This window comes from Mus pahari, chromosome 6, assembly GCF_900095145.1.
Source record: "Mus pahari chromosome 6, PAHARI_EIJ_v1.1, whole genome shotgun sequence".
NCBI lineage: Eukaryota > Metazoa > Chordata > Mammalia > Rodentia > Muridae > Mus > Mus pahari.
Genome location: NC_034595.1, coordinates 86,686,955 through 86,714,943, shown reverse-complemented (window position 1 = coordinate 86,714,943; position 27,989 = coordinate 86,686,955). Strand labels below are relative to the sequence as shown.

The 27,989-nt window shown below is 50.6% G+C and overlaps 2 protein-coding genes across 2 annotated transcripts; both read right to left on the bottom strand.

Moving 5' to 3' along the window:
* Positions 1-4: 4 nt before the first annotated feature.
* Il22ra1 (interleukin 22 receptor subunit alpha 1) lies at positions 5-26,714 on the bottom strand. The gene is made up of 7 exons (XM_021200790.2): positions 26,610-26,714; positions 21,541-21,673; positions 20,534-20,712; positions 17,236-17,411; positions 9,335-9,473; positions 5,939-6,060; positions 5-3,941 (listed from the first exon to the last, which is right to left on the bottom strand). The coding sequence occupies exons 1-7, from the start codon at positions 26,650-26,652 to the stop codon at positions 2,991-2,993; spliced, it is 1,743 nt and encodes a 580-aa protein (XP_021056449.1). The 5' UTR covers positions 26,653-26,714; the 3' UTR covers positions 5-2,990.
* On the bottom strand, positions 22,367-22,907 carry LOC110323525 (60S ribosomal protein L21). The gene has a single exon (XM_021200792.2). The coding sequence runs from the start codon at positions 22,879-22,881 to the stop codon at positions 22,399-22,401; it is 483 nt and encodes a 160-aa protein (XP_021056451.1). The 5' UTR covers positions 22,882-22,907; the 3' UTR covers positions 22,367-22,398.
* Positions 26,715-27,989: the final 1,275 nt, after the last annotated feature.

The following is a 27,989-nucleotide window of genomic DNA, read 5'->3' as shown; positions in this document are numbered from 1 at the left end:
CACACACACACACACACACACACACACACACACACACTATGGCCACCTGTCTTGCTGAGTGGCTGTGAGACTAAATTGTAATCAAATGTAGGAAATGCTTGGCTCAGCATCTCAATTCTATTTCCATCTTTCTCCTCTTTCCTTCTTCCTTTATTTGTCTTTTATTTTCTTGGACCAAACCAAGGGCTTCTTCTATAAGCAACTCAGTCTACAACCCAACTGTCCATGGCTGATGGCACCAACTTCGGGTTGCCATGGAGACTTGCCTACCTAGATGTCTCCTTCCTGCTAGTCCTCTGAGATTCTGGGTCTTCTTCAGTCTCTTTCTGCGCTCTGTAGTTCTCACTTTGGTTCATTCTGCCTGCTTTCCTCCTTCACACCCAGCAGGGGAAGCTTCCAGGTCTCCTTCCTCCTTATAACCAAAGGAAAGACGGGCAGAAGTAGCAGGGGCTGGGTGTGTGGGTTAGGGACCTCAGAGTTCTGACTCTCAACACAGCAAGGATCTCTCTCTCTCTCTCTCTCTCTCTCTCTCTCTCTCTCTCTCTCTCTCTCCATGCCCATCCCAGCTGCTGTCCTGTTTCATCCAGCCACAGATGTACCTTGTCCTCCACTCTGTATGTTACACACCACATCATTCAGCCAGACTGGTTTTTAGTATCTAAGTACTTGTGTTCAAGTAACCTTTGCTGCATTTGCTACAGTTGCCATTCTGTTATGCGCCCTGTTTGCCCCTTCCTGCCTGGTTTATAGATTAAGCTTTATCACAGAGCAGAGCATCTGCAGGCTCAGTGGCATCTGTGGCTTCAAGCATCGTCTGGATACAAAACTGACATCTTCACACTTGGAAAGCCAGACAACTGCATCACCAAAACAAAACAAAACAACCCCCAACCCCCCAACCATGCCATTTTAGGTGAGTCTACTATTTGTGTTGGCCTGCAGCCACAGCTCTCCTTGTCTCTGCATGGCTTGTGAGTTCCGACTGGACAGGGGTCCTGGAGGATAAGGTTGGGGGGATGCTAAGGTCACTATTCTTCCCCACCCCTGGCTCTGGCTTTCCTTGTTAGACAGGAGATTTGGAGACTCCTGGGTGGGACAGGGCACAGCAGGCAGGGCTGGAGAGCTTCCAGGCTACTGGATCAGTGTGTCAGGCTCTCAGAAAAGCCAAGCTTACCATCCAGCCCTGGTGAGACTCTGACAGACTGTCTTGCAGCAGGGAGGATCCAGCCCAGATATGGGCCTGGGATGCCAGGGGAGGCATGCGGTGGTCTCTCCGAGAGAGGCTCTCAGAAGGAGGCTGCAGGGCTCTTCCGCAGACACTCCAGCTTCTCCCTCATTTTTGCCCTGGTTGCCACACTTATAGCCCTGGGAGCTGACAGCCAGTTTATGGCCTTCTATAAAAGTGCTCTGTAACCCTGGTTGTACTGACCCTGCGAGAACAGACCATCGGTTGTAAACAAAGTAAAGACAGTTAACCTTTGGCCTGAGATACGGAGTCAATGACCTTGGAGGGAGGTTAAATATTAATGACATGTAGATAAGAGGCCCACCTGTCACTGTGTGTCATTAAGGGGATCCAGTGGGGAAAAGAAGGGGAAACACAGGTGAACACAGCGGAATGACACAGTGTACCTCCGGAGGGCCGCGATGACGCAAATGGAGTCTGGTGTTGCGTCTCAGAAATCTGGGTCAAGGAGGTGATACGGAGGGCACCTATCTCTCAGGAACCCCATTGGGGCCCCCCCTACTTTGTGTCCTGCCAAACTCAGCCCCCAAGAATTCAAACAGGGCGGAGAGCATCCGCCCTTGGCACAAAGGCCCTGTGTTTGAGTTGTGGACTCCACAGCAGAGCCCTGCATTGGCTTGGCTTCCTCCTGGTAAAGCCCATCTGAGAGTGATATGACACACACAGCTTCCTGACAGCAGAGAGTAAAGGCTTCTCCTGGCTGTGTGCAGGCAGGGGCCAGAGGGCCGGGGTGGTGCAATGCTGATGATGTATCTCAAGGTGGGGCAGACAGCAGAGGCCTGGGGCTCCCTCCACGCAGAGAAGGGCCCGTGAGATGGCCTCTGCCCAAACAGCTTCTACCTGCAACCTCAAAGAGAAGGCTCTGTGCCATTCTTTGCTTCTCTGGGCCTGTTTCCAGAAGGCTCTGTCTTGTCTGCCCTAGATAGTCCAGTTCTTGCCTGCAACAGTCTCTAATCCATGAGAAAAAACGCCCATGAACCATATGAGAATAGGAGGTACTCTTTGTGTTTCCAGATTTAAAAAAAAAAAAAAAATCCCAGCAGGAGACAGCAGCCAAAAGCCTGCTCATGTGCTGGGTGACATAAAGCAATTCCCAGACATTAATGTCATCCTTGACACCACCCCAGAAGGTAAGTGTGATGTTGCCCATTTCATTGATGGGGAAGCTGAGGTTGGGTTCCAAGGTGCCATGCTCTTTTCAAATGCTTTTCTCTGGCCGCCTGACTACAGAAACTTTTATGCAACACCCCTCACCTCCTGCTGGATTAAGGAGTCACTCCTGGGTGAAGCCTCTCACAGCAGAGCAAAGAAGGGTTCCCTGACTGGGAGTGAGCCTCTACCACACTCTGCCCTCAAGCCTTGCCACTGTGTGGCCTCTGGCCTTGGCTGAAGTGCCTGTTACCCTTGGTCCCCAGCTTCCAGTCCAAGATCCTTCAGAGACAGTGAATGCCTCACTCTTGGTTGAGGGAGCTGGGTGGCTCTCCAGATTTCCCTGCATTACCCCACTCTGTGTGACCCGCCTACTGGGCCCTGTGCCACAGGCCATTTGCACATGCTGCCTACCTGTAGCTTCTCCACAGAGTCTTCACCGTATTTGTATTGCCACACGGGGCCCAAATCTTCCTCTCATTCTCTCGAGGGCACCCACCCGGGACTGGGCCCTAGAACCTGTGGCTTAGTGGGTGTGGGGGTGTTAGGTGGGTGGGGCAGAAGGAAGCCTTGGCCTGCTTGCTCTAATCTCCCTTCAGGATTCCCACTGCACAGTCAGGGCCAAGCCTTTGAAAAGAGAGTCCAGTTCTGTGGACTGCTCCAGCTCAGAGGCTGCAGCACTGGGGCTCATGGCCTCAGTCTCAACCGTGGGACCCTCATCCTTTGGACACACGAGGGAGTCCAGCAGGCCCCAGGGACTTGGTCCCTCGTCTGAGGGGGAACATGAGACAGAATGGATGTGCAAAGGGAGGGAGACAGGGTGGCCCTCGATCTGCACAGAGGACAGGAGGGACAGCGCCCCCTTCAGGTACCGTGGTGTCTCTGGTTCCTCACTGTGCAGTGTGTGGAGGTCAGGTCCTCTATCTGTGCAAAACCCCAGAGGTGAGGGGAGTGATTTTGGTCTCTGCACCTCCCCTTTACCTAAGGAGGTGACTTTCTGTAGATAAAGGTCCCCTGGGAGACATCTAACAAGTGTGTCTTCCTGGAGCTGACCTTTCGTCTTGAGGTATTTGGGACTGGAGAGGATGCCCGGGGTAGAGTCTTTGCCAGAGTCTTCCACACACACAGCGTAGGAAGCAGGACAGCTGTCCAGAATGTCCTGCGGGTCATAGGTGGCAGGCCTGGTCTTCATCCCCTGTTGTGGGGAGTAGAACAGAGCTTTGGCATCCGAGGCTACCTGAGGCGCATAGGAAGGGGGCTGGACCTCAGGGACAGCCTTCGGAGCGTAGGATGGCGGGGACAGTATCTGCTGAGCTGGTACGTTGGGAGGTTGCAGGATGGAGACGTCCGACTGCCCTACGTAGGTGAGGTCAGACAGGCTCTGCCTCCGCACAGCTCCAGGAGGTTCCCTGGGCCCAGACACCACCACTTGGGAGTACTGGATGGGCTGAGGCAGACTGCTGGGGCCGCTGAGGTCCAAGACAGGGATCAGCACGTGTTCTTGGATGAAGCGTAGAGGTTGAAAGGTGAGGACACGCTGGACGTTCTGTGGGGAGACAAGAGGCCACCCTTTAGGACAATGTTCTATGATCTTTCCGTTTTGTTTGAAATGTGCTCTGGCGCATGGTGTGTGTGCTCACAGCCATGTGTGCGAGCACATGTGTGTGTGGAAGCCAGAGACCCAGTATCTTTGGCCATTTTTCATCTTATATGACAAGGCGGGGTATTGATCATGAGCCCAGAGCTCACCGGTTTGGTTGGTGTAACTAGGAATCCCCTGTCTCTGTCTTTAGGGCACTGGGACAACACACCGGTGTGCCACCACTTCCTGCTGGCTTTTATGTGGGTTTGGGGGATCCTAACTCTGCTCCTCAGGCTTGCTTGGCAAGTGCTTTACCCACTAAGCTATTTCTGAGAAGGTTGTTGAGGCATTGGGGGCTCCATTCAAGATGTGCTTAACCTACCCTCCCCACAGATCCCCCTCCAAATGAACCCAGCCTCTGAGGCACCTGAGACAGAAGGATCTTAGTTCGAGGTCAGCATGGGCTACATAGTGAAACCATGTTTTTAAAAACCACATCAAACGAGTAAATGGATGTTGAGACATCTGAGGCCCAGGTTGAGGCAGAGTGACTTAGGGTCCTCTTGTTCCAGGTGATTGACAGGCGGGGAGTAGAGAGAGGGCTGTCTCAAGTTTGTGGCTTGTACTGCCCTGAGGGGCCAAGGTTGGAAAGGATGGGGATACAGGGAAGGCCAGAAGAGGTTGGGAGACCTTGGTAGCCAGGACCCCGGCACTGAGGGAAATGCCCTCGGAGCCGTTCAGATGGACAGAGTTGTCTCCAGAGCCATGCTGCTCAGCCTGAGGCTCTGAAGGGGACCTTGCTGCTGGGGCAGAGGTGGGGCCCACAGTCAGGTGGGGCCGCTGATGAGACTCGTTGATTCCCTAAGGGCTTAGCGCTAAAACTAGGGTGTCGGTATCTGAACACTGGAGATTTCACATTACTGTCTGAAGCCTGGATTCTCTCTCTCACACACACACAAACAAACTGGCAGTGGGTGACCATGCAGGGCAGACCCGGGTCTGCCCACATAGGGGTGTTTCGTTTGTTTTAAAATTTTGTTGTTATTTTGAGACAGGGTCTCATATATGTAGCCCTAACTGTCCTGGAACTTTCTATCTAAACCTGGCTGGTCTCAAACTCAGAGATCCTCCTGCCTCTACATTTTGAGTTCAAAGGTGTGCCCCACCATGCCTGGCTAATTTTTGTTTGGTTGGTTTGGTGTGTGTGTGTGTGTGTGTGTGTGTGTGTGTGTCGTCCAGGCTAGCTCTGAACTGGATATGTAACTGAGGATGACCTTGAGTTCCTGACCCTCCCATCTACTCCTCCTTTGACTTCTGGGATCACAGGGCCTTCTGCAAACGCTCATGAAGCACTCTATCCACTGAGCTGCACTGCCAGCCCTTGTTATAGTTTGTGAGACAGGCTCTTACAATGTAGCCTCCACCTTCTGAGTCCTGGAATGACTGCCCTACACCTGTGTTTTTGGTTTTCTCCTCCCCCCCCTCCTTGTTTGTTTTATTTTGTTGTTTGTTTGTTTGTTTTGTGTTTTGTTGTTGTTGGGGTGGGGAGCTTTGTGAGACAAAAATCTTCTTGTGTATCTCAGGCTTGCCTGGACCTTGGGATTCTTCCGTATCAGCTCCTCTAGTCCTGGGATTACACAGTTGTGCCCACGCACTGACTACTGGCTCTCTACACAAATAGTGAGGTGCTCTGCAGCCCTGTGGAGCCCCATGCTCAGCCCTCAAGACCTGCATTCCCACCTGGCTCCGATGCTCTCAAGCCACAGGGCATCCCTGCTCAGTCCCACTGCCCTGGTCACATGCCTTCCTTACACACCTTGGCACCCGCCAGACCACCTAGGTCAGCCCCGTCTGCTTTGCGGCACATCTTTGCACTGCTCAGGGACTCCCTCCCCTGTCTTCTGGGACTTGGAGGGTCTCTCTCCAAGAGGCCCCTCTCTAGCCCCAGGTGGGTGACTCACCAGGGAGTTAGGAGGTACAGGTGGCTTGGTGATATATTTGTAGCCCAGATAACAGAGCAAGCCAACGAGGAAACCCATGGAGAAGAGCACCACGCCCGAGAAGGAGTAGGCCCACGTCCGATCTGCAAAAGAGGACAGGAGAAGGCTGTGTGAGGCTTGGAGGCCTCTGGGCCCTGGCCCGAGCAAAACTGATGTGACCATCACGGGTCAGGGTGAGTTCTTCACCATCTTCAACACAAAATGCATTGTTAGGGATGTGGCTCAGTTGGTGGTGTGCCTGCGTAGCATTGTTAGGGATGTGGCTCAGTTGGTGGTGTGCCTGCGTAGCATTCACAAAGGCCTGGGCCTGAGAAGTCACCGTGCAAACAGGGCACAGCCCTGTAATCTCAGCACCAAGGAGGCAGAGACAGGAGGATCAGAAGTTCGAGGCAGCCCTCGGGTTCGGGGTGAGGTCAAGGCCATTCCTGACTGCCTTAAAAACAAAACTGAGCTAGAGCAAAGGCCTCTTGCGGGTCCTCAGAGTGGCTCCAGCTCTCATAGCCACGGGCCTCAGCTGGCCATGCATGTCCCAGCCCACGTGGCCAGCTTCTTCAGACTCTACATCGGGATACTCTCCAGTCATCCATTGGGCTCAGAATCTGCACATTAGCCAGTGTCTGCCCTCAGCAGGAGGTGAGCCCAGTCAGGGAACAGGCTTTGCCATAGACATGGGGGTCTTCCAAGTTCTTGCTATTTAGAGTGTGGTCTAGAAGGCTCTCTACAACAGTGGCTTTCAAGCTGTGGGTGGGGTGACCCCTTGAGAGGTCCAATGACGACCCTTTCACAAGGATCACCTAAGATCACTTTATGATCATAACAGTAGCAAACCTATAGTTACGAAGGATCAACGAGATAATTTTTATGGTGGTGGCTCACCACAACATGAGGAACTGTTTTAAAGGACTGCAGTGTTAGGAAGGCTGAGAGCCACTGTCCTGACGGCTCTGTCACTTGCTGTTGCTAGGGGCTTTTCCATCACGTGCGTCAGAGGAAGAGCTTCGGGAAGGAGGGTGGTGAGCAGGCTGGGTCCCCTGCAGCTAGGGTCTGAGGACCATCCTGCTCCTCCAACAGGGGTCAGAGGGTAGACTGAGGAGGACAGGTGTCCTCTGTCTGTGTAAGGTAAGGAGCTCAGTGTTGGGGGAAGGGGCCTAGAGAGGTACCAGGCCTCTGAAAAGCAGGGAAGACTGAATAGTGCTGACACTCTGACTCTGTGGGGGAGGACCGGCACTTCTGAACTCTGCGTCTCCCCGTTGTCTCCGGATAGGCACAGAGGGTTCTTGTCATGACCTGTCCTGCTGTCAGTCTGAATGGCACTTGGGAAAGGCTTGGGAGGGAGAGGCTAGTGGAGCTTTAGTGACCAGATGTTTACGTTATCTGGGGTCCTGCCCCCTCCCATGTTGCCTCCTTCTTGTCATGAACCCCCGTAACCCCAGCTGGCTTCAGTGAGGGAGTCACTGAGAGCTCAGAACCGTGACCTTTAGCTTCCTCCAGTCCAGGCCCTGGGGGGGGGGGGGATCTGGGTCAGACTGAAGTAATGGGCTGGCCCCTGTCACTGGTACCCCTGTCACTGGCACCTTTGTCATTGCTACAGAGAGAAGAATCATGCCATTTCAGTCAGGGTGAAGATGAGGAACAGTGACATCAACTCTGAGCATCCCCGCTGCTGTGTAGCCCTCTCTAGTCCAACATCTGTACTGATAGTCGCCTGTGGTTACTGAGCTCTTCCCGCATGCTGAGGCTCCCGGGCGAATCACCAGATCACACAAAGGGACTGGGATGTTCTCTTCCCAGCAACAAGGCTGACTCTCAGAGAGGTTCGGGGCCTTGCCAAGGGTCACCCAGCTCCTCAGTGGATGAGTGCCACCCCAGAGCATATCCCCACAGGCATTGTTCCCTCAGTTGTAAGAAAAAAAAAGATGAAGTGAAACAACTTTGAGACCCTTTCCTCCACCAAGATGCTGGGATGATATTCTGTAACTCCCAGGCATCCTTGAGAAATTAAAGCAAAGGATTCTGGGATCTGGGAAGAGGCAAAGGCTAGGCTATGATTGAGGTCAGTCCTCAGGAGGCTGAGGCAGGAGGATCAGAAGCTGGAAGCTAGCCTGGGCTACAGAGGGAAAGACTGTCTTAAAACAACAACAACAACAAAAAATCCAAACCCAAACAAAACCTGTGTGACAGTCCAGGCCAGCTCTCGTGAGGTCAAGCCTACAGGAGGGTGGGTGAGGATTGGCCTGTCCGACATCCAGAAGCAGAGTGGGGTCGGGCTGCCTGGGGACAGGTGACATATATCTAACGAGGTCGGGGTGAAGGTCAAAGATGGCATTATACTTGCCCCAGCTTGGCATTCAGAGTGCTTTCTGTTCCCATCCCCCTGCCTGCCAGGTTCTATTCTGGTGCCTGGGTCCCTCACGAGGGAAGGACATGCCTCATGCTTTTGGCCAAGGCTGGCTCTCCTCCAGCCTCTCCTCCTGCCAGAGAGTGCCCTGGGATTCAGGCAGAGTGGCCAGTGTCTTGTGGGCTCGCATGGGCTGAGTTTCTGGATAAAGCTGAGGACAGGGACCGCTTTCCACCCAGGGCCATGCACTGCTGTGAAGATCTCAAACTGAGTTCCGAGGTAGACCATGATGGGCGGAAGTCACCTGAACACGATGGGTTGGGTGCCCCTCCCCCATCCTCAGAGACATCCCTGCCCCCTGACATCACCGTCCTAACCCTAACTGACAGCTTGAAGGGTCACAAGTCTTCTACTTGCTTGGGAACATAAGCCTAACATAATTCAGAACAGACACTCCTCTGAGAGAGGGGACTGTTGTGGGTTTGCTTTCCACTGTTGGGAATTGAACCCCAAACCTTGCCTGTGCTCTCTCACAGAGCCATACCCCTAGTCTGTTGAATGGAGGTGACTGAAGTGCCCGCCTCCCAGACTGTGCGGGAGTCGTGGCTCATAGTGTGCTCCCTGGTTAGCCTGACAGAAACACGAGCCTTCATCATCAGTATGGCTCCTTGGCTTTGAAGACAGTGAGGATCATTTTATCCTCTCTATCCCCACCCTCACACCTCCACCCCCCACCCCCCACTGTATGCTCCTTGAGTTGGTAATATATGTGTTTGCTTTGCCAGAGTTTACACAAAGAGGAAAAACCAGGCGTTGGCTGAGAGAGGTGATTAAACATTGTCTAAGTGAACTCCTCAGACAGCTCAGCTATGGATAAACAAACATCAATCTTAATTTGATACTACCAGTCTCCAAGGGTTCTCAGAGCACCGCTGAGCATCCCCTGGTTACAGGGAGGGAGGAGTGGGGTTAAGCTGTGCACTAGAGAATCCTTCCTGAATGGCCTCAGTTGAACTCACCGGGCAGCGTCTTCACTCGGCACACGTAGGGGGCACTCTCCTTGGACAATATCGGAGTCAAAATTGTGATGGAGCCGAGGAACTCTGTGTCGGGAGTCAGGCCAAGGAACTCATATTCTCTCTGTTTGCCTTCAAGGTGCTGAAATGGACAGAGAACCCAGGATGATTGCACAGACACACACACACACACACACACACACACACACACACACACACACACACACACACAGAGAGATGCAGACACATAAACACACACTCAGACAGACAAAAACAGACACACAGACACACTCAGACAAAAAACACACACAGACATGCACATCGACACACAGACACAAATACACACACACACACATACACACACACACACTCAGACAAAAACAGACACATAGACACAGACACATACTCAGACAGACAAAAATTCATACACAGACATGCACATAGACACACAGACACACACACAGACACAGACACACAGACACACACACACAGACACACACAGACACACAGACACACACACACACACACACACACACACACACGTTCTTTCCTCCCCCGACACTATCATGACCCCATGAGCCTGCCCGACTGGGCAGCCCTCTGACAGCTTTCATTCTGCTCTTCGGTTTTCTTTTATCTGCAGTTCAATAAGCCCTCAAGCTCTTCAAAGCCTCTCATAGAACTTGGCCTGTCACATTGCAGTGGCCTGTGGACACCAGCTGCTGTATGGACATCACATCGTGATTGCCACCATTGTCCCCACCCACCTCTCCCCTGCCTCCTCCATCATTAACTCTGCCCCCGCATCTGACCTGCTCTCTCTAGCCTGGGCTCTGCTGTGGCCCCTTGCTGGTCACTCATCTCTGGCTTGGTCCCTGTCCACTGGCACATTCATTTTGGGGTGATCTTTGTCAAAGCTTCTAGATTTACAGGGCTCTCCTTTAGAGCCTTGTCTGCTCGGCACATATTCACAAGGCTACATCCTGGTCAAACCCCCATCCATAGCTGCTGCCTGGTTCAAGGCTCCAGGAGGGATGAACTCTTCACCCATCTTTCTCTCTCTGGTCACTAAATGATCTTGTCTGGTCCTGTGGCCTCTGCTTACTGATGGATGACCCTGAAAGGTCTCTGATGAATGAGCCAATCCCCTTCTGGGTGAATCCCCTTCTGGGTGGCACCAGGCAGGCCCCTCCACATGGCATGTTCCCAAACCCAACCCCACGCCTGCTTCCTGGTCTCAGATTCTCTTCACAGCATCCAGTTTCCCTCATCTCGGAGGTCTAAGCTCAAAGCGGTCCTTGCTCTGCCCCCACTCAACCTCTGTGCTAAGAGTGTCTCTTAAAGGAGCAGGACTCTATTCTTACTTTAAACTCTGTTCCGGCTGTGCTTTCTCTTCTCTGGTCACATGGGGCCAAGGTTTAAGGAGGGAGGTTGGTGAGGATGGGAATATCTGCGTGAAGTGGGTGGAGTTTATGAATATATTGTAGACATTACTCTTTTGCAGAGCTCATAGTGCCAAACCTGTAGACATTGACAGTGATGTGGTGCGAGTCCAGGTTAGCCGCCATGGCACCAAGCCATGTCAGGTTAGCCTCCTTCCCACGCCTGTGCCTGTGAACCTGGGAACCTTCTGATTTCCTACCTTGCTGTCTTCCATTCAGAAGGTCACTTTTCACTAGGATTCTAGAGACTTACACTTTTTATGGGACCCACTGTGATGGCCTGGTGTGATCCATGCCCACAAGGCTCGTGTTTCGACTGCTTGGTTCCCAGACTGGGTGGCTGGAGGAAGTCAGCCAAGTGCTGGGCTCTTATCTATTTATTTATCTATTTATTTATTTTAAATTATGTGTGTGTGTGTGTGCGCATGCGTGCACACATGCACACCTGGATGCAGGTGTCTTTGAAAGCCAGGCTCCACAGGAGCTGTTGTTACCAGCAGTTGTGAGCCACCTGACTTGGGTGCTTGGAACCGAACTCAGGACCTCTGGAAGAGCAGTCTATACTCTTAACCACTGAGCCATCGCTCCAGCCCCGCTGTGCCCCTCTCTGCTCTCTGTTTTCCATGTATGAAAAGCCTTCTCTACCGTACTTTCCCGTCACCATGAATTCTGCCCAAGTACCAGCTCCAGAGACGGAGTCCTCTGAACTGTGAGCCCAATGGCAAAACTCTCCCCTCTAAGTTGCCCTGTCAGGGATGTTGGTCATAGCTATGAAAAACCAATTAATAAAATGCCCAAAATGGTGGAGGAGGGAACTGTCTAAAGGGGCTGTCTAGAGTGAGCAACAGAGGGAGTTCTGGGAGATAAGGGAGGGATAACTGCTTGGAAAACTTTTAAATGTCTTTTATCCTGAAAGCAGACTCCAGCCATACTTTCTGGGGTGGCTGAAGCCTAAGGGCCGTGCCATCTTACTGGCTGGAATAATCAGAGGACAGAGTTTGGGGTGACCAGAGCATCTGGAAAATGAGGGGCCAACCTTAGACAGGAACGCCCCGTGGAAGAGGCCCGGGTTCTCTGCGCGAACTCAGCTCTACCCCTTGACGCCTTCAAATGCGTACCGCATGCACGAGGCGGCCTCCAAGCCTAAATAAAATTAAAGGACCGACTGCCGGGCATGGTGGCGCATGCCTTTAATCCCAGCACTCGGGAGGCAGAGGCAGGCGGATTTCTGAGTTCGAGGCCAGCCTTGTCTACAAAGTGAGTTCCAGGATAGCCAGGCCAGGGCTACACAGAGAAACCCTGTCTCAAAAAAAAAAAAAAAAAGGACTGAATGGGGATGTCAGAGCCTGCAGTTCAGCCAAGCTATGAAGCACCACAGAGAGTGAGGCATGGCCGCAGTCAGGAGGTGGAGATAGTGGATTGCTGCCAGTTCGAGGCCAACCTTAGCTACACAATGAGTTTCAGGCTAGCCTGGGTTACGCAGGAGACTTTGTTACAAACAAACAAACTAAGCAAACCCAAAAGAACAAAAGACTAATACACACCCTTTGGAGGTCATACCGTAATGCAGAGTCACTTCAACATGACATTGATAATATCCAGGACACAATGCAAAATGTGCAAGGGAAGCAAAATATGTGATCCCTCACAAGACTGGAGGGCTGGGCTCGACGTGTGATAACTTCTGAATCAGCTGTGTTCAGAGAAGTAAAAGCAAATATGCTGACAATGAATGAATGAGGGCAGGCAAGATGGCTCAGTGGGAAAAGTGCTTGCTGCCAAGCCCAGGGATCTGAGTCTAATTCCCAGGATTCCCATGGAGGGAGGTGAGAACAAACTCCTGCCCACTGTCCTCTGACCTCTGTACTTGTGCCTTGGCACCCATGCACGTTTTGCACACACACACGTACAGAAAACACAAATAGACAAAAATGCACTGAATGAATAAGAAATCTCAATCGTGTGTGGTAAGTATAGATACTGGAAACGTCGGAGCCGAACAACACAATATCTGATTTTTTTTTAAAAACGCAGCGAGGCCTTAGCAGTCTGGGAAGGAGGGAAGACAGAAAACATGGCGGCAAATCACCAGGATGCGGCGAGGTAAGCAGAATGGTGGCGCACAATGTGGTGTGCTGAGAATCTCTGAATTCTGCATCTTACACAGGTGAACTTAGCAGTGGCGGCGCGCGCCTTTGTTCTCCCTCTCAGGAGGCAGAGGCAGGCAGATCTCTGAGGCCAGCCTGGTCTACAGAGTGAGTTCCAGGACAGACAGGGCTACACAGGGAAACCCTATCTCAAAAAAGACAAGACAAAGGAACAAACAGGTGACTTCAGGTCTGGGCATGTGGCCCGGGCGGGGGTGGGGTGCTTGCTGAGCGGCAGCAAGGCTTTGAGTTTGATTCCACATATTGCAAAAATGGAAAGAAAAGAGTGAATTCTTATGGTGTATGAGTTGCCTCAATGAAAAAGACCTGCCAGGTGGCTCAGTGGGTAGAGGTGCTTGCTTCCAAGGCTGACGACCTGAGTTCAAAGCTCGCCGTGAGGGTCAACTCCTGCAAGATGTCCTCTAACCTCTGCACACACACTGTGACACATGAATGCCCATTCACATACACACAGAATAAATCTTAAAAGAGAACCTCTGTTAGAATATTGTCTGCATAGATGCGTGTTAGATATCAAGACATAGGGTAAGGATAAATGGCTATAAAAAAGGCACCAGGGCTGGATAGATAGCTCAGACATTAAAGGCTAAGGTTTACAACCAAAACTCCAAGTGTTCCATTCTGAGTACCCCACATTAGAGCCCATGTCTCCAGTTTCCCTTGTGGGGCCTGGAGAGATAGCTCAGCACTTAAAAGCACTTACTAAGCTTACAGACGATTCAGGTTCAGTTCCTAGTACCCATATGATGGCTTAAAGTCCCAGGGGGGATCTGATGCCTTCTTCTGACTTCTAGGGGCACCAAGTATGCATGTGGTACATAGGCATATATATACACATAAAATAAAACAAATCTTTAGATATATGTATATTATACATACATATGTACACATATACACACATATATATATGTACATATACATATATACGTACACAAACACACATATACATGCTATAAGGAGACTGGAGTGGCAAGTATGCATGTGGTACATAGGCATATATATACACATAAAATAAAACAAATCTTTAGATATATGTATATTATACATACATATGTACACATATACACACATATATATATGTACATATACATATATACGTACACAAACACACATATACATGCTATAAGGAGACTGGAGTGGCAATATTCATATCAGATTAATTGAACTTCAACAAGAGACAAAAAGGGGGGTTTCATCATGATCAGAGACCAACTTATAAGAAGATATGATAATAATGAAAGCAAATGTTTAGTAAGGGTTTTAAGAGCATAAGAGAAAGTGACTCAGAGATACAGGTGCTAATTAAGGTCACAGTCTACCATTGACTGCAGAGCCTTCTGGGGCTCAGTATGTAATGGGGGACTCCCTTTGTTAACAGAGTTTCTCCTCTGACCTTGACTGGGTACTCTAAGCCCCAACACTTGCCTCTCCTCTATCTGAGAAGTGTCAAAGAGCCTCAATTCGTTTATAGATCAATTTCTTTTCTCCTGACAAAACCAGTTTAGCCAGCACCCGAGATCCCTGAAATGCTTGCCCACGGGAATGAAGTAGGCCAGGCGCCCTAAGACCCCAGCCAAAGACACCTTGAATGTCCCTACCCTCAGTCCCCCCAAACTTTATAAGCCTTTAGTCACCCTAAGTAAAGTTGATCCGCCTACTGCCAAGCGGTCCTGGTGTGGTCGTTCACCGTATGTACTCACAGGGCTTCAGAGTGCCCTGTTCAACATCTCTGCTTCCACTGCCCTCGTGGACCGTATCAGCTGGGGTGGGCAGGGGCAGGGTGCATGAGAGCAAAGAGACCCACAGGGAAAAATAGCTCACATGCATAGCTCAAGAGTTCAGTATTCTCATCAGCTGAAAGAAAAGCACACACACACACACACACACACACACACACACACACAGGCATATCAGGACACATACAGTTGGGAGGAGCCCCATTAGCCTCCAGTATCTAGTTGGTGTTTGTAGAACATACTAACCGCACCTATACCTTAATCCTCCAAACACGCTTGCTTTGTTTAGAAGCCAAACAGATGGCAGGCCATAAAGTAAACCTTCATGAGCTTAAAAGGACTAATTCAGATAGAGGAGGCTCACAAACCACAGGCTAAATTTAATTAAAAATCAAGACTCATAAAACCTTTAGTCCAACCCCAAATATTTATCTGAAGGAGGATTTTTTTTTTTTTTTTTTTTTTTTTTTATGGTGAGGGCGCTTCCTGCTGTTATCTCTAGCTGTTCCCCTGACGACAGAATAGATTAGAATTCCTATATCACCTGAACCCCAGGCCTCCACAACATAGTCCCAACAGGATCCTCAAACTTGTGTCTCATTATCCCTCCACACCTGAGGTTTACAACCTTCAAGGTTGAGGGAGGGGTGCCCTGTGGGCTGGCCACTAAAATCCAGGTCTCAGACAGGCAGTCTGAGTGGGGTGGGAGGGGCCGATGATGACCAATCTCATCAGCTTGATTGAATTGAGAGCCACCTAGGAGACTAGTGAAGCTGTCCCTGGGTGTGTCTGTGAGGGTGGGGTCCCAGAGAAAGTGGATTGTCAAGGTTTTGACCTAATAAATGAATCAGGCCCTTGATGGGTTCGTAGTCTGACGGCCTCACTAGGAAGTGGGGGGGGGGGGATGTATCCCACCTCTTCTGGAGGTAGTATGTCACGGGAAGTGTATCCTTGAAACCTGAATCTTGTCCTGGTCTCTTCCTGTGTCTCCTATCTGTGTTTCCTGCTTCTATGATCTGCCCTGCTCTGCCTTATCCCTCCCACCTTGCCAGCCGATGCCTCCAAGACTCCAAGCTGAAAGAAATCTTTCATTCCTTGAGTTATTTCTGCCAGGCGTTTGGCCATGGCGATAAGAAAACTAGTGTTGAGCACCCACTAAAACTTGCTGTGTTTTGAGCAAGTACCCTGAGAGGTTCTGATGCCACCGGTCCAAGGCACAGGCAGGACAATTGCCTCATGTGGCTTCACACTCCAGCCCCAGTGGCCAGCTTTGTGCTTTTGAAGAACACTGTACAGGCTCCTGCTTCTTTCTCTCATCACAGCGCAACAACGGAGGCCCACCAGGGTGAGTGAGAGCTTTGATCTTATCTCAGGGGTTATCGCTGGAACATGGTCCGGCGAGTGGCGTGTTCCAGTGAGTGGCTTAACCTCTCTGAGCTCCATATTCTCACCTTGGAGATGAGATGGAGATGCTAGTGCCCGCTCACGGAACTGTGGCGGAGATAAGCAACGTCCTTGTATGCCTCAGAAAGTCGCTTCGAACAAGTCTCCTGGGCTGAGCAGTCCTGCAGTCTCGCCTGTTCTGATTCTTAGCCCCTCCCCCACCACTGGGTCATAAACTCTTTGAGGGACTTTTTTCAGAATGGCAGAGGAGGAAATGAGCATTCAGCCGACTGAGTCACAGATTAATGGTACCTGCTGGGGAGTGTACAAGACGGAATCATTTGCATATCTTTTGACAGCTGTGTCTGCCTGTAGGACCTATCTTAAACCATGCCCTCACGTGGTTTCCCCCAAACACTTCCAGGAGTAGAGGCCGATGTTAAATTTGCTGCCTGAGAATGGTCCTGAGTTCCTGATCCTCCAGCTTCGGCCTCTTAGCTTGGGTTATAGGCACACACCACCACACTTGGTTTCTGTGGTTTTGGGAATCAAATCCAGGGCTTGGCACATGCGAGGCAGGGACTCTACTAACAGAGCTATGACCGCATCCCCACGACACAAACATTTTCTAAAGAGAGTGACTGGGGATATTAATAGAAATGTATTGCTCTCTGGGATGTTAAAGGATACTAGGTATGAGCTAATAAAGCTTTCTGAACCAGTGGCACGTGCCTATAGTACTAGTGCCGAGACAGGAGGATTGCTATGAGTTTGCAGTGAGTTCCAGACCAGCTTGAGACAGTGATAATCTGCCTCAAACAAACAAACAAACAAACAAACAAAACCATCAACCAATGTAGCAACCAAACAAAAGAAATCTTGTCCAATAAATAAGACAAATTTGCATAGTAGAAAATTGAAGCCTTGCCTCTGTAGGGTTTGTCAGCGTCTTGAGCAGGCTGCTTTGTATGGGAGCCTAGAGCGGGAAGTCTTGGCTCATGACCCTCCTGGTATCCTAGAAGCCCCGCCAGGATATTTACTGGGCAGTGCCATTTTATACAATGTATCGCTTTTGCCGAAAGCAGCCCAATAGTCTTGGGAGGGAATGGGATTCCCAAGGAGGGGTGGGGCTTGACCTATATTTACCAATCTGGTAGGGGCTTGACTATATTTACCATCTGGTAGGTGTGGTTGACGTGGAGCTCTAAGTGGTAGAACAGGTCATGGAAAATCTCCTCCAGGGTTAGCTGACGGCCATCTTCCGAGAGGACAGGTGTGAGTGTGGGGTGGACCAGCATCTGAATGGACCTCACTTTGGGGATACAGGTCACATCAGGTGGTTTGATGGTAGCTAGAAAGGGGAGAGAGAGAAAGCCCAGGATGCTTTGGGGAGCAAAAACGAATTCAACATGTGAAAAGAGACCTTTGAGTGGCACGTGCCCAAGAACAAGGCTAGTCCAGGGGTGACAGAGGGAGGATGGGAGGCACCCAGGCGGGAAAGACACCAGACCCGACAGGCGACATCCTCAGTTTTGCCTCATGCTTCCTATTCCTGGTGTCCCTGGTGTGAGTGTGCCTGGAACATCTGTCCCTTTCGTCTGCTTTTGGGGGTGTCAATGAGCAACGAGTCCTGAGAGAGTCTAAATTATCCCAGGCCCAGTGCTATGGCTTCTGCTTGCAAGACTATGATCTCTCAAGATGGAATTTTCCAAATGACCCTCACTGTTTTACAATACCTTAAAAGTGGTGTGTGTGTGTGTGTGTGTGTGTGTGTGTGTGTGTGTGTGTAGGCCAGAAGAAGTTGTCCGGTTTATTTTATGAGCACAGATGTTGTGCTTTCATGGCTGTCTGTGCACTACATGTGTGCCTAGTGCCCAAGGAAGCCAAAGAGAGCCTCAGACCCCCTGCAACTGAGTTTGGATGCTTGTGATCTGCCATGTGAGTGCCTGGAATCGAACCAGGGTCCTCTTCGAGAGCAGCAAGTGCTCTTAACCACCAAGCTAGCTCACCAGTCAGAATGTTGAGCATCTTGAGTTAGGGCCTCTCGCTGAACTGGACGCTCATTTCAGCTAGCCTGGCTTGGCCACTGAGCTCCTAGGGTTTTTCTGTCTCTGCAGGGCCTTCATGGGGATATAGCCATGCCTGTGGATGCAAGTATGACTCTGCCTGGCCATTTTGATTTTTTACTTTTCTACATAGGTGCTGGAGAGTCATAGTTATACAGCAAGAACTGACTGAGCCATATCCCCACCCAGCCCCTGCATACTTTTTTGATAATACGGTGACAACCATGGCTCTTTACTCCATGACAATGTAAACATACAAAAATCTTACATCCAATTCCAGGGATTTGTGTATCTCATTTGTCCCAAGTCTAATTTGTACAAGTCTAACAGTGATTTGTTGTACTCTAAGAACAATCTAGTCAAAGAATGTTTACTCCAATAAAATTGAAAAGGGGAGACAGGGTTGGCAAGATGGCTCAGTGGGGAAGGGCGCTTGCCACCACCAAGCTTGACGACTCTTGGGCGCCACATGACAGAATGAAAGAACAAACTCCTAAACACACTGACCTAAACGCACACAAACACACAGATACACATGCCTACACACTCGTGCACATGCACACACACATACATGGATGCACAAATAAATAATAAGTGTAAAAAAGGAAATCTTAAAAGAAAGAAAGAGGGGGCTGGTGAGATGGCTCAGTGGTTAAGAAAGAAGAAAAATGAAAATAAATGTCCTCAAAAAAGGAAGGGAATTAGGATTCCATCATAGAATGAGTTGTTTCACAGTTATGGAAAATCAGGTTGTGGAAAATGTTTCATAGTATGGCAAAGTCACGACACCATTATATGGAAGAAGGGGTTCCAAAACAAGACTGTGACACCAGCTCAGGAGGCAGTGACTGAACTGGAGTATCAGATTGGCCTGTGTGCATGTCTGTGGGGCATTTTCTTGGTTGCTAATTGATATAAGAGGGTCCAGTCCACTGTGGGCGGTTCCATTCCTAGGAAGGCAGGACTGGGCTATATAAGAAAGTTACTGCTGTTCATAAAGCCTATGAATTAAATCAGAAGATAGTTTTCTTCCATGGTTTCTGCCTTGAGCCCTGTGTTCCGTGGTGATAAATTGGGATCTGGATGTGTAAACCTTAGATAAGCCTTTTCCTCTCCTTTGGTCAGTGTTTATCACAGCAACAGAAAGCAAACTAGGGCATTACTATTTTGAGATTAGCCTGGGCTACAAAGTGGCGTCTAGGTCAGGTAGGGCTACAGACTAAGAGCCTGTCTCAAAACACTGGAAACAGTGACATCATAAGTCAGTCAATATCATCACATGCTTAGCTTGTATAGGGTTTGTCACCTGTTATCTATCTATCTATCTATCTATCTATCTATCTATCTATCTATCCATTCATTCATTCATTCATTCATTCGGCGATCATGTTTGGAGCCTCTTCTGTGTACCAAGTGCTGTGCTCATGTATGGCTGGGAACACAGTGGGCCCTGCAGGCTGTCCTGAAGCTCATGTCTTTGTTGGGGAGGTTGTGAATATAAGCAAACACAGTCTTTCTTTCTTGTGACAACATCAACAGAGCACAGGGTCTCTTGGTGTCTGTGGGATTTGGTTCTGGATTATATTGCCAAAGCATAAATCCATAGTTGTCTTAGTCCTTTGTGTAGAGTGGCCCAGTTCTGTGCTCAACCCAAACATGTCCTTTGTATACTGACAATGGATAATGCCTAATACTATGTAAGTGCTGTGTAAACAGATGTGTATCACCCGGAGATATGTGGACAGATGCAATGCAGATGCAATATTTTCCCCCAAATAATTTTCGTTTGCATTTGGTTGCATCAGAGGGCCGCTGGGATAAAGAATACACACGTAAAGGTTAACTAATGAACTAGGTTGGCTTTGACTGCCTGAGACGAGGTGGTCAGGGCTGGAGGCGGGAACTCTCCTTGGAATCTAAGTTGAGCTAAACCCTCAGACCTGGGGAGCAGCATAGGGGCCCAAGCAGGGACCAGCAGAGAGTGAGGCTCGCTGAGTACAGACTGTTTCTCCTGAGGACTGGACTAGGCAGGGCTGGTGGGCCATGGGGAAGAAGCGAATCTTCTCTAACATTCACCAGCAAGGAAAGGAAGGGTTGGTGGTCTTTACATCCTGAAAGGACAGGCAGGGTGCCACCACAGTGGAGGAATGAAGCAGGAGTCCTGGCTTGGGGGTGGGGAGCATCCTCTAATTTAGGAAGTTTTAAGTAAGCATAGAGAAAAGAAACAACCCCCTGGGGTGTTTCTTGGCCTTGGGGACACCTTCTCAGAAAGCCACATCCCCTACTTACCCAGGTACAGAGACCTGCTGAGTCCCCATCCACTCTAGAAGATCTGAGAACTCCCCCTTCACCCAGACTGTCATCCTCTCCCCTCATCTCAGATGTGCAGCTCCCCACCCCCACTTACTGTGCTGCAGGGAACTGAAACGATCAGTCATCTTTGTGACCGGTGGGCCTCCTGCGCTGACCGCAGTGACCTTGGCGTAGTAAAACTCGGTGTGGTTGCGGGTCTCCATAGTCAAGTTGCAGAACTTCTGGGTGATCCGCTGGCAGCCTGCCTTGGCCAGCCACTTTTTCTCTCCGTACCTGTGGGAGAGGGCAGGCAGCGCCTGATGAATGAACAGCTCTGCTAAGCCTGTGGTTTATTAATGATGATGAGGGAGTCTGGCATTTACTCAGTATCAAGGCGGTCTGTGTGGACACTGAGGTTAGATCTCATAATGGTCCTTATAGGTGTGTGTGTGTGTGTGTGTGTGTGTGTGTGTGTGTGTGTTGTTCTAGAGGGAGCAAGCTATGCTCAGAGGAGAAAACTATGCCCAGTGCTTTGAAGTGGGTATATGATGAGCTAGACAGAACCCTGCCAGCTTGAGTCTATGTTCTGTGGTCCTTGCTATCCAGATCTTTCACAAGCTTTGTGAGCCCTAGACTACAGGTGAGGAGACTGGGGCTCAGAACCAGGGAGTGACTTGCCACAAGTTGAAGTGTCAGGACTCAGAAGGGACCCAGCCTTTGCAAACACACAGGCAGGAGGGGTTGGGTGAAGTTTCTACGGACCTAGACTATCCTCGTTACTATCAGTTATTAGTACTGTATCAGAAAGAGGGCATGCGTGCTAGTGGCGTCATCATTCTCCATTTGAGATCCTGTGATGAGCATACCGTCATCACTCGCACTGGACAAACGATAAAACTGAGACTTAGAGAAGTCTCCCTGACTGCACAAGGCTACATGGTTGGAGCTGGCTCTCATACTCAGCCACTATTCACTGTCCTATTAACTCTAATTGTTATCTTCCCACTAGGAGGGAAATGTAGAAACGCTTTATCTGTGTTGGGACATTTGGAGCTGGGACATCCTGGAGGAGCTCGCTGCAGAGCAGGGTCAGGAGGGGGTTGAGAGGGACGAGATACTTGCTTCTTATATTCCACACTGTAGACGGTGTCAGAGGTGCTAGCTGGCCCACCATCCCACGTCAAGATGTTCTCAAAGTTGCTGGACTGAAATTTCACGTGTTGAAGGAGACCGGATGTGTTCACAGTGGTGTGAGCTGCAGGAGGTGGAAGCGAAGTGAGACAGTGGGTTTGCAGACTGTGTACCCCCACCCCCAAACTTCAAGGGGAGGGGCACCTCATTCTCAAGCATGATTTACATCCCTTGCCATCAGCCACCTATGTGTTTTGGTCAACGTCTTCTGAGTACCTTCCTACCCCTGTGCAGCGGTCTAATTCTAATTCTAGAATATTTTCATTATCCACAAAAATACATTGTTTACTTGGTGGTCACAGTCCATCCTCCCTCCCTTCGCCCCACCCTCACCCCAGTTCCTGGCAACCACAAATCTATACTATTTCTCTTAGGATTTTCCAATTCTGGAATGTTCATTTGCTTAACATCCTGGCTTCCTCCCCACCCCCCGCCCCATGTCTGGCTTCTTTCATTCAGCAAGTTTTCAGGTTTCATCCACAGCATGACATCAGTACGCATTCATTTTTTAAGACTAGAGGATACTCCACTGTATGGGTGTGGATGTATCAGATCTGTACATGGACATTTGGATTTGTACTCCCCTCCCACTTTGAATAACGCTTATGTGACCATTTGTGGAAAAAAGGTTAAGTGGACCATTAGTTCTAATTCCCTTGGGTATTCATTTGGAGTGGATACAATTGTGTATATAATTCTCTTGGGTACACATCTCGGTAGTTCTATCTTTTTTTTTTTTTTTTTTTTTTTAACACTCTGCAGTCTGGGTCCTTTATTTCTTTTTGTACATTAGGCCATGAATTCATAGGGAATGGGCTCCAGCAGCTCTGGTTCTTTTCCATTAGTCCTCACAAAGTGTGCTTCTCTGGGTGGTGCTGGCTGGCGCTTCAGCTGAACCCAGGTGCCCTTCTCTTTGGCTTCCTTCTTCTTCTGATCGTTCTCCTTCACCCGCTTCAGGAAGCTGTCTCTGCTCTTCGAGTGCTTGATGTGCTCAATCCGCACATTGATCCTCTTGGCCAGAATTTTGCCCTTAACTTGCTTGTTCACAATGATGCCCACGGCATGCTGGGTGACATTGTAGACTCTTCCAGTTTTGCCATGGTAGCACTTATGGGGCATTCCTTTTTGAACAGTGCCCATTCCCTTGATGTCTACAATATCACCCTTCTTGTAGATTCGCATGTATGTGGCCAAAGGAACAACGCCATGTTTCCTAAAAGGCCTGGAGAACATGTACCGGGTGCCTCGCCGCTTTCCCTTTGTGTTCGTCATGTTGGTGAGTTACTGGAAGATGGCTGCCGCCGGTAGTTCTATCTTTAACGTTGCCCGCCCCTCCTTCCCTCTCTCTCTCCCTCTTCTATCTTCTGCAGTACTGAGAATGGAACCCAGGCTCTCTGATACCAATAGGTGAGCACACCTCCGCTGAGCCTTTATTTTTAACACTTGAGGCAATTACCAAGGTGTTTCCTAAAGTCGATACAGTGTATTCAATTCTAGCCCCCCCCCCCCCCCAGTAACTGGGCTGTCAGATTCCTTTACATCCTTGTGAACACTGTCTCAACTCTTTAAAAATACACAGTTTATTTTTATGTTACATTCATTGGTGTTTTCCTGAATGTATGTCAGTGGAACAGTATTAACTGGAGTTACAGACAGGTGTGAGCTGCCACAGGGATGCTGGGAGTTGAACTTGGTTCCTCGGGCTAGTGCAGCCAGTGCTCTTAACTGCTGAGCCATCTCTCCAACCTTTCACGTTCACTTTTTAACAGTTGGCATTCTTAGTCCTATTTCAGAGTTCTCCAAGTAAAAACTCCAAGTCAACACACGTCCAAAGTCAATCGCTTTACATAGGGGTATAGAAGGGATTGTGAATTCTGGTGAATTCCTTCCACATCACTCCCTGCCTGCCAGCCATGTGGCCTCCTTAGATGGCAAAGCCATCTTCTACACTCAGACCCCGTAGAGGGCAGTAGGCTGACATCCGGCCTGGGTCACCATGGGGAAATTATTTAAGCAATTTGATCTCAGCTCTCCAAGTCTAGAACGGGGACAGTTTGACTCACTTAGCAACAGACAATCATGATGACAGCAGCTGCTGACACTTGGGAAGGACCTGCCAGCTGTCAGCTGCCAGCCACCAGTGCAAGCCACTCCGCTCACGACCGCTCTCACCCTCTCTAAAGGCTGACTGCCGCCGCCATTCCCATTTCATGAATGGGGGAAACCGAGGCACATCCAGGGCTGCTGAACAGTGCCCCAGCTAGCGTTTGACAGTGGCCCAGAGCTACATGGGCTGCATGGCTGAGCAGCGAGGCAAGGGCTGTGAAGGTGGCAAGAAGAGCCCCTCTCTACCCCTGAAGAGGGGGTATTAGTGGCTGAGCCCCAGTAGGGGACCAGTTCAAGGAAGGTGGGAATCTAAGGGATTTACAACAGAACTGGGGTATAGCTCAGAGACGAGTATAGCGTAATACACATGATACCCTTGGCTTCAACCCTAGCGCCCCAGACCCCCAAGCCCAAAGCAAACTAGAACCTGTCCATTCGTTGGCTATTGCTTCTAGCCCGGGCTATTTCGCTCAGACTACCTCAGCTTTAGACAAGGAGAGAGCTGGCCAGGCCTATCCCCAGGGTGACCAGGGAGGGGCTTGCTGCTTCGGAAGCAATGTCCCTGTCCGTGAAGAGCCCTCGGCTCACAGTGCCCTTCCCTCAGTCCAGACCTGGCCTGCGGTGAGAAAGAACGGGGAGATACTAGTAGCAGAGCTGCCCTGGCTCTGAACGCACTCGGAACAGCCTGGTTGACAAGGGTGGGAAAGAGGCAGGTGCAGAGCTCCGTGGAGGCCTTAAGGACATATGCGTCTGATGTGTGTATATGCCTCCTCCTCCTCCAGGGTTGACTACAGCCACCAGCAGCCGGACGGGAGGAGGAGGAGGATGGCTACTCCTACAGTCCAAGTCTGCATGGTTCTTTCAGGAGGGAATCTGTGGGCTGCAGGGGTGAGGAGGGAAGAAGATGGGAACGATCCATCCCCGAAGCTGCAGGGCCCCTGGTCACACCTCCCTGAATCTGGGTCAGTCCGGGGCAGCAGCTGTGGCCATCTTTGTTCTCCAGTTTTCCCTGAAGCCCACAAAGCAGGATCTCGGGGACAGGGTTCGGGTGTTCCCACTGCCTTTACCCAATGTGACATCTGGGATGAGGAGCCCTGAGATGTGAATCATGTTCCGTTTGGATCCTGGGCTGGGCAGATTCGAGGCCAGTTCTAGAGTACTCCGCTGGGGCTCATAGGCTGGGGTTAGAGAGACCAGCAGAAGGAACACAGGCTTGAACGGTGGCTTTTGAGTGGACATGGGGGTGAGCCCCAGGCAGGAGAGAGGGGGTAGATTTGAGAGAGGGCTGGGGTCTGTCTGCAATGAGTTTAACCTCCCCTCCTATGGTAAGACTCTGCTGCAGAGCACGCTGGTACTGGGCCAGTCCTGAGTAGGATGTCTAGGCTAGGAGAGGGTGGGGGCTGAGGCTTGCGTACCCCAATAAAGAATTGGGGGGGCGGCAGGGGAGGGGAGGAACGGAGGAGGGTTTTCTGAACTGGGCTAAGTGATCTTGGCAGAGCCTCCCCTAGCTTAGGGAGTTAATGAGCCTTCTTCTCCCTCCTCCCTTTTCCCTCTTCAAATCTGTCTGCTTCCCGGCCTGTGTTGTCCCTACCCTTCCTGGTTGAAAGTCTACATTGTGAAACCTGGAAAAGAAGGAGACCTGTGGTGGGGAGTCTGGCCGGCTGGCGGCTTTATAAAAGACAGGTTTCACATCTGTGTGGAAAAACAATGTATCAGCTGCCCTGGGAGCTAAGGAGAAATGCACCATCTACAGTGACCTGGAGTCAGCCAGAGAGCTGGGGCTGGAGCCTGTGTCTGTGGCTAAGGGTTCTGCCACCACAGGGCTCCTTTCTGCTCTCCTTCCCCTCAGTCTTAATGGGTCAGGAGATCCATGGCTCCACCCTGGGATGTAAAAGATGCTTTGGAGAATTTGGGGGCTGCATCTGATCTTTACAGTCTGCCACAGGCTGGCTGCAAACGAGGCTTTGCCGATGCTAAGGACCCATGTAAACTGTTTAGGCAATAAGAGTCAGAGCAGTGCTCTTGCGATCTCTCTCCTCTCCCTCTCCCTCTCCCTCTCCCTCTCCCTCTCATCTCTGTGTAGCCCTGGCTGTCCTGGAACTCCCTCTGTAGACCAGGCTGGCCTTGAACTCACAGAGATCTACCAGCCTCTGCCTCCTGAGTGCTGGGATTAAAGACCGCCCAGCTGCACGGCTGTGTCTTTAGAGACCGTATTATGCACTCCTAAGCAAGAAGGACCATGAGATGGCTGGACCATTTCCTTCCAACATGCCTCAGCCCCGCCTCCTGAGAGAGAAGCCCTGGATTCCATTCAGGAGAACAGATCAAGCCAATGTCTCATGTCTCACAGGTATGAACCCCAAAGTTCACTTGATGAGACCTCACAGCCATAGCCCTTAGTTGCATTTGCACTGACACTCTGGTGACTTATTGCAGCCTTCTGGCGGCTGCTGGAGAGACTTGTTTTTACTGATCCAGCCAGAGGGGCCTGAGGAGACATGGATGGAGACAGTAGCCTGACCTCAGCTTTATCTAGCTGGTTGTCTCCTCCTTAGTGATAAGCAGAGCATGAAGCAGCACCCCTGAGGCCAAGACTCTACTTACTGGGATTGGGGCAAGGACTCAGCACCCTGAGTTCAGACAGCTGGTCAATCAATGTCCGAATACTTGAAGGTCAACTGAGTCCTTTTAGGAAGCCAGGTCTGGGGTACTCTCTTCTCTCCAGCTACCTGAACCAGGTCATCTCCATCGCCAGGGAAACCCGCCACCCAGTCCAGCGCCAGCCAGGAAGAAAATGAAACTGGCTGCTAAGAGAGTCATGGGGCAGGAGGAGGCAACTGCGCTCCCTAGCTGCTGGGGTAGGAGGATCTGAGGACAGGTCGAGAGGTACTTACCAGCCAGGGATCCCACCGTCAGGATGGTCAGTAGTGTCTTCATTGGGTCCCTCCAGGGCCCCCTCGGGCCTCGGCTCTGGACCCACAGCACAGAGGCTGGGGTGTGTGTGAAGTCTTGCCGCTTTGGCTGCTGGCCCCGCCCAGTCCAGGGCGGGGCGAGGAGAGCAGAGTAAGACCTGGGCTCCTGGGTGCAGGGGTACAAAGGTGCCTAGCCGGGTGCTGAGGAATTCCAGGACCTGGGCGAGATCCAAGGGAGGTTCCTTTCTTGGGTGCAGACGAGGCACCGGCAGCGGAAGGGCTTGTTTATCTGGTCTGGTGACTGATTCATCCCAAGGCCCCTGGTGGTGCGGCCGCGCACCGAGGAGTTAGGAAAGGCAAGGCCGAAGTGCAGTCTTATCAGTACGCAATTGGCTCATATCAAAGCCTGCTCGAGTGCGTGGCATATAGTCTGTCCTAATAATTCCATTACAAGAGGATTTATCCCAAGAAAAAGAACAGGACATGAGTAAGAGTATAGCTTCAGCAATGACTTCTTGGCTTGATTCTCACTGGAGGAATTGCAGGGAACTCGATGCGCCCTTTCCCCAGAGGCTGAGCAGTGTGGTTGGAACAGCCTCCTCCTGGCAAGGCTACTGAGGTGGGAGGCCCAGGCAATCTTCAGCCGGAATCTTGGACAAAGAATCTATAAAAAGGAGGGTATGTGTGTGTGTGTGTGTGTGTGTGTGTGTGTGTGTGTGTGTGTGTGTGTGTGTGTGTGTGTGTGTGTGTGTGTGTGTGTGTGTGTGTGTGTGTGTGTGTGAAGGGACTGGAGTCCGGATGACCCAGTGGGTAGAGTGTTTTCAAGCAAGTGTGAAGACCCTCAGAACCTAAGTGAAGGTGGATGGACAGATGGATGTGAAGTCCCAGTGTCTGTAATCCCAGCACTCCTGTGAGTGGATCGAAGGCAGAAACAGGGGGATCTCTAGAAAGCGGTGGTTCTCCTAGCCTGCGTTTGCAGCAGTGAGCATCAAGTGATGCTGTCTCAAAGACAATGGGAGCTAGTACTGATGCTTATGGCATCCTCCAAGCTCCTCACGTGAGTCTGCCCCCACTCACACAAAGGCGTACATGCATGCATAGGGAGAAAGGGAATTCTAACAAAGGGGGATTCTTCCTGCTGCCTTCGAGGGGAGACCAGACTCTGGCAGTGGGGCAGGACTTTAGATTGGAGGAATGAAGGTGGAAAGTGCTTCCCCAGCTCTCCTCCACCTCCAAGAGCTGTCCCTGACATCAGTGTCCATGCACCACGGGGCGGACCTCATGGTTACAAAGGTGTGAGTGTTTAAGACATGTTTTTCTCCTTCTTGCCAGGCCCCAGAGATGATGTAAGAAGCTATTTGG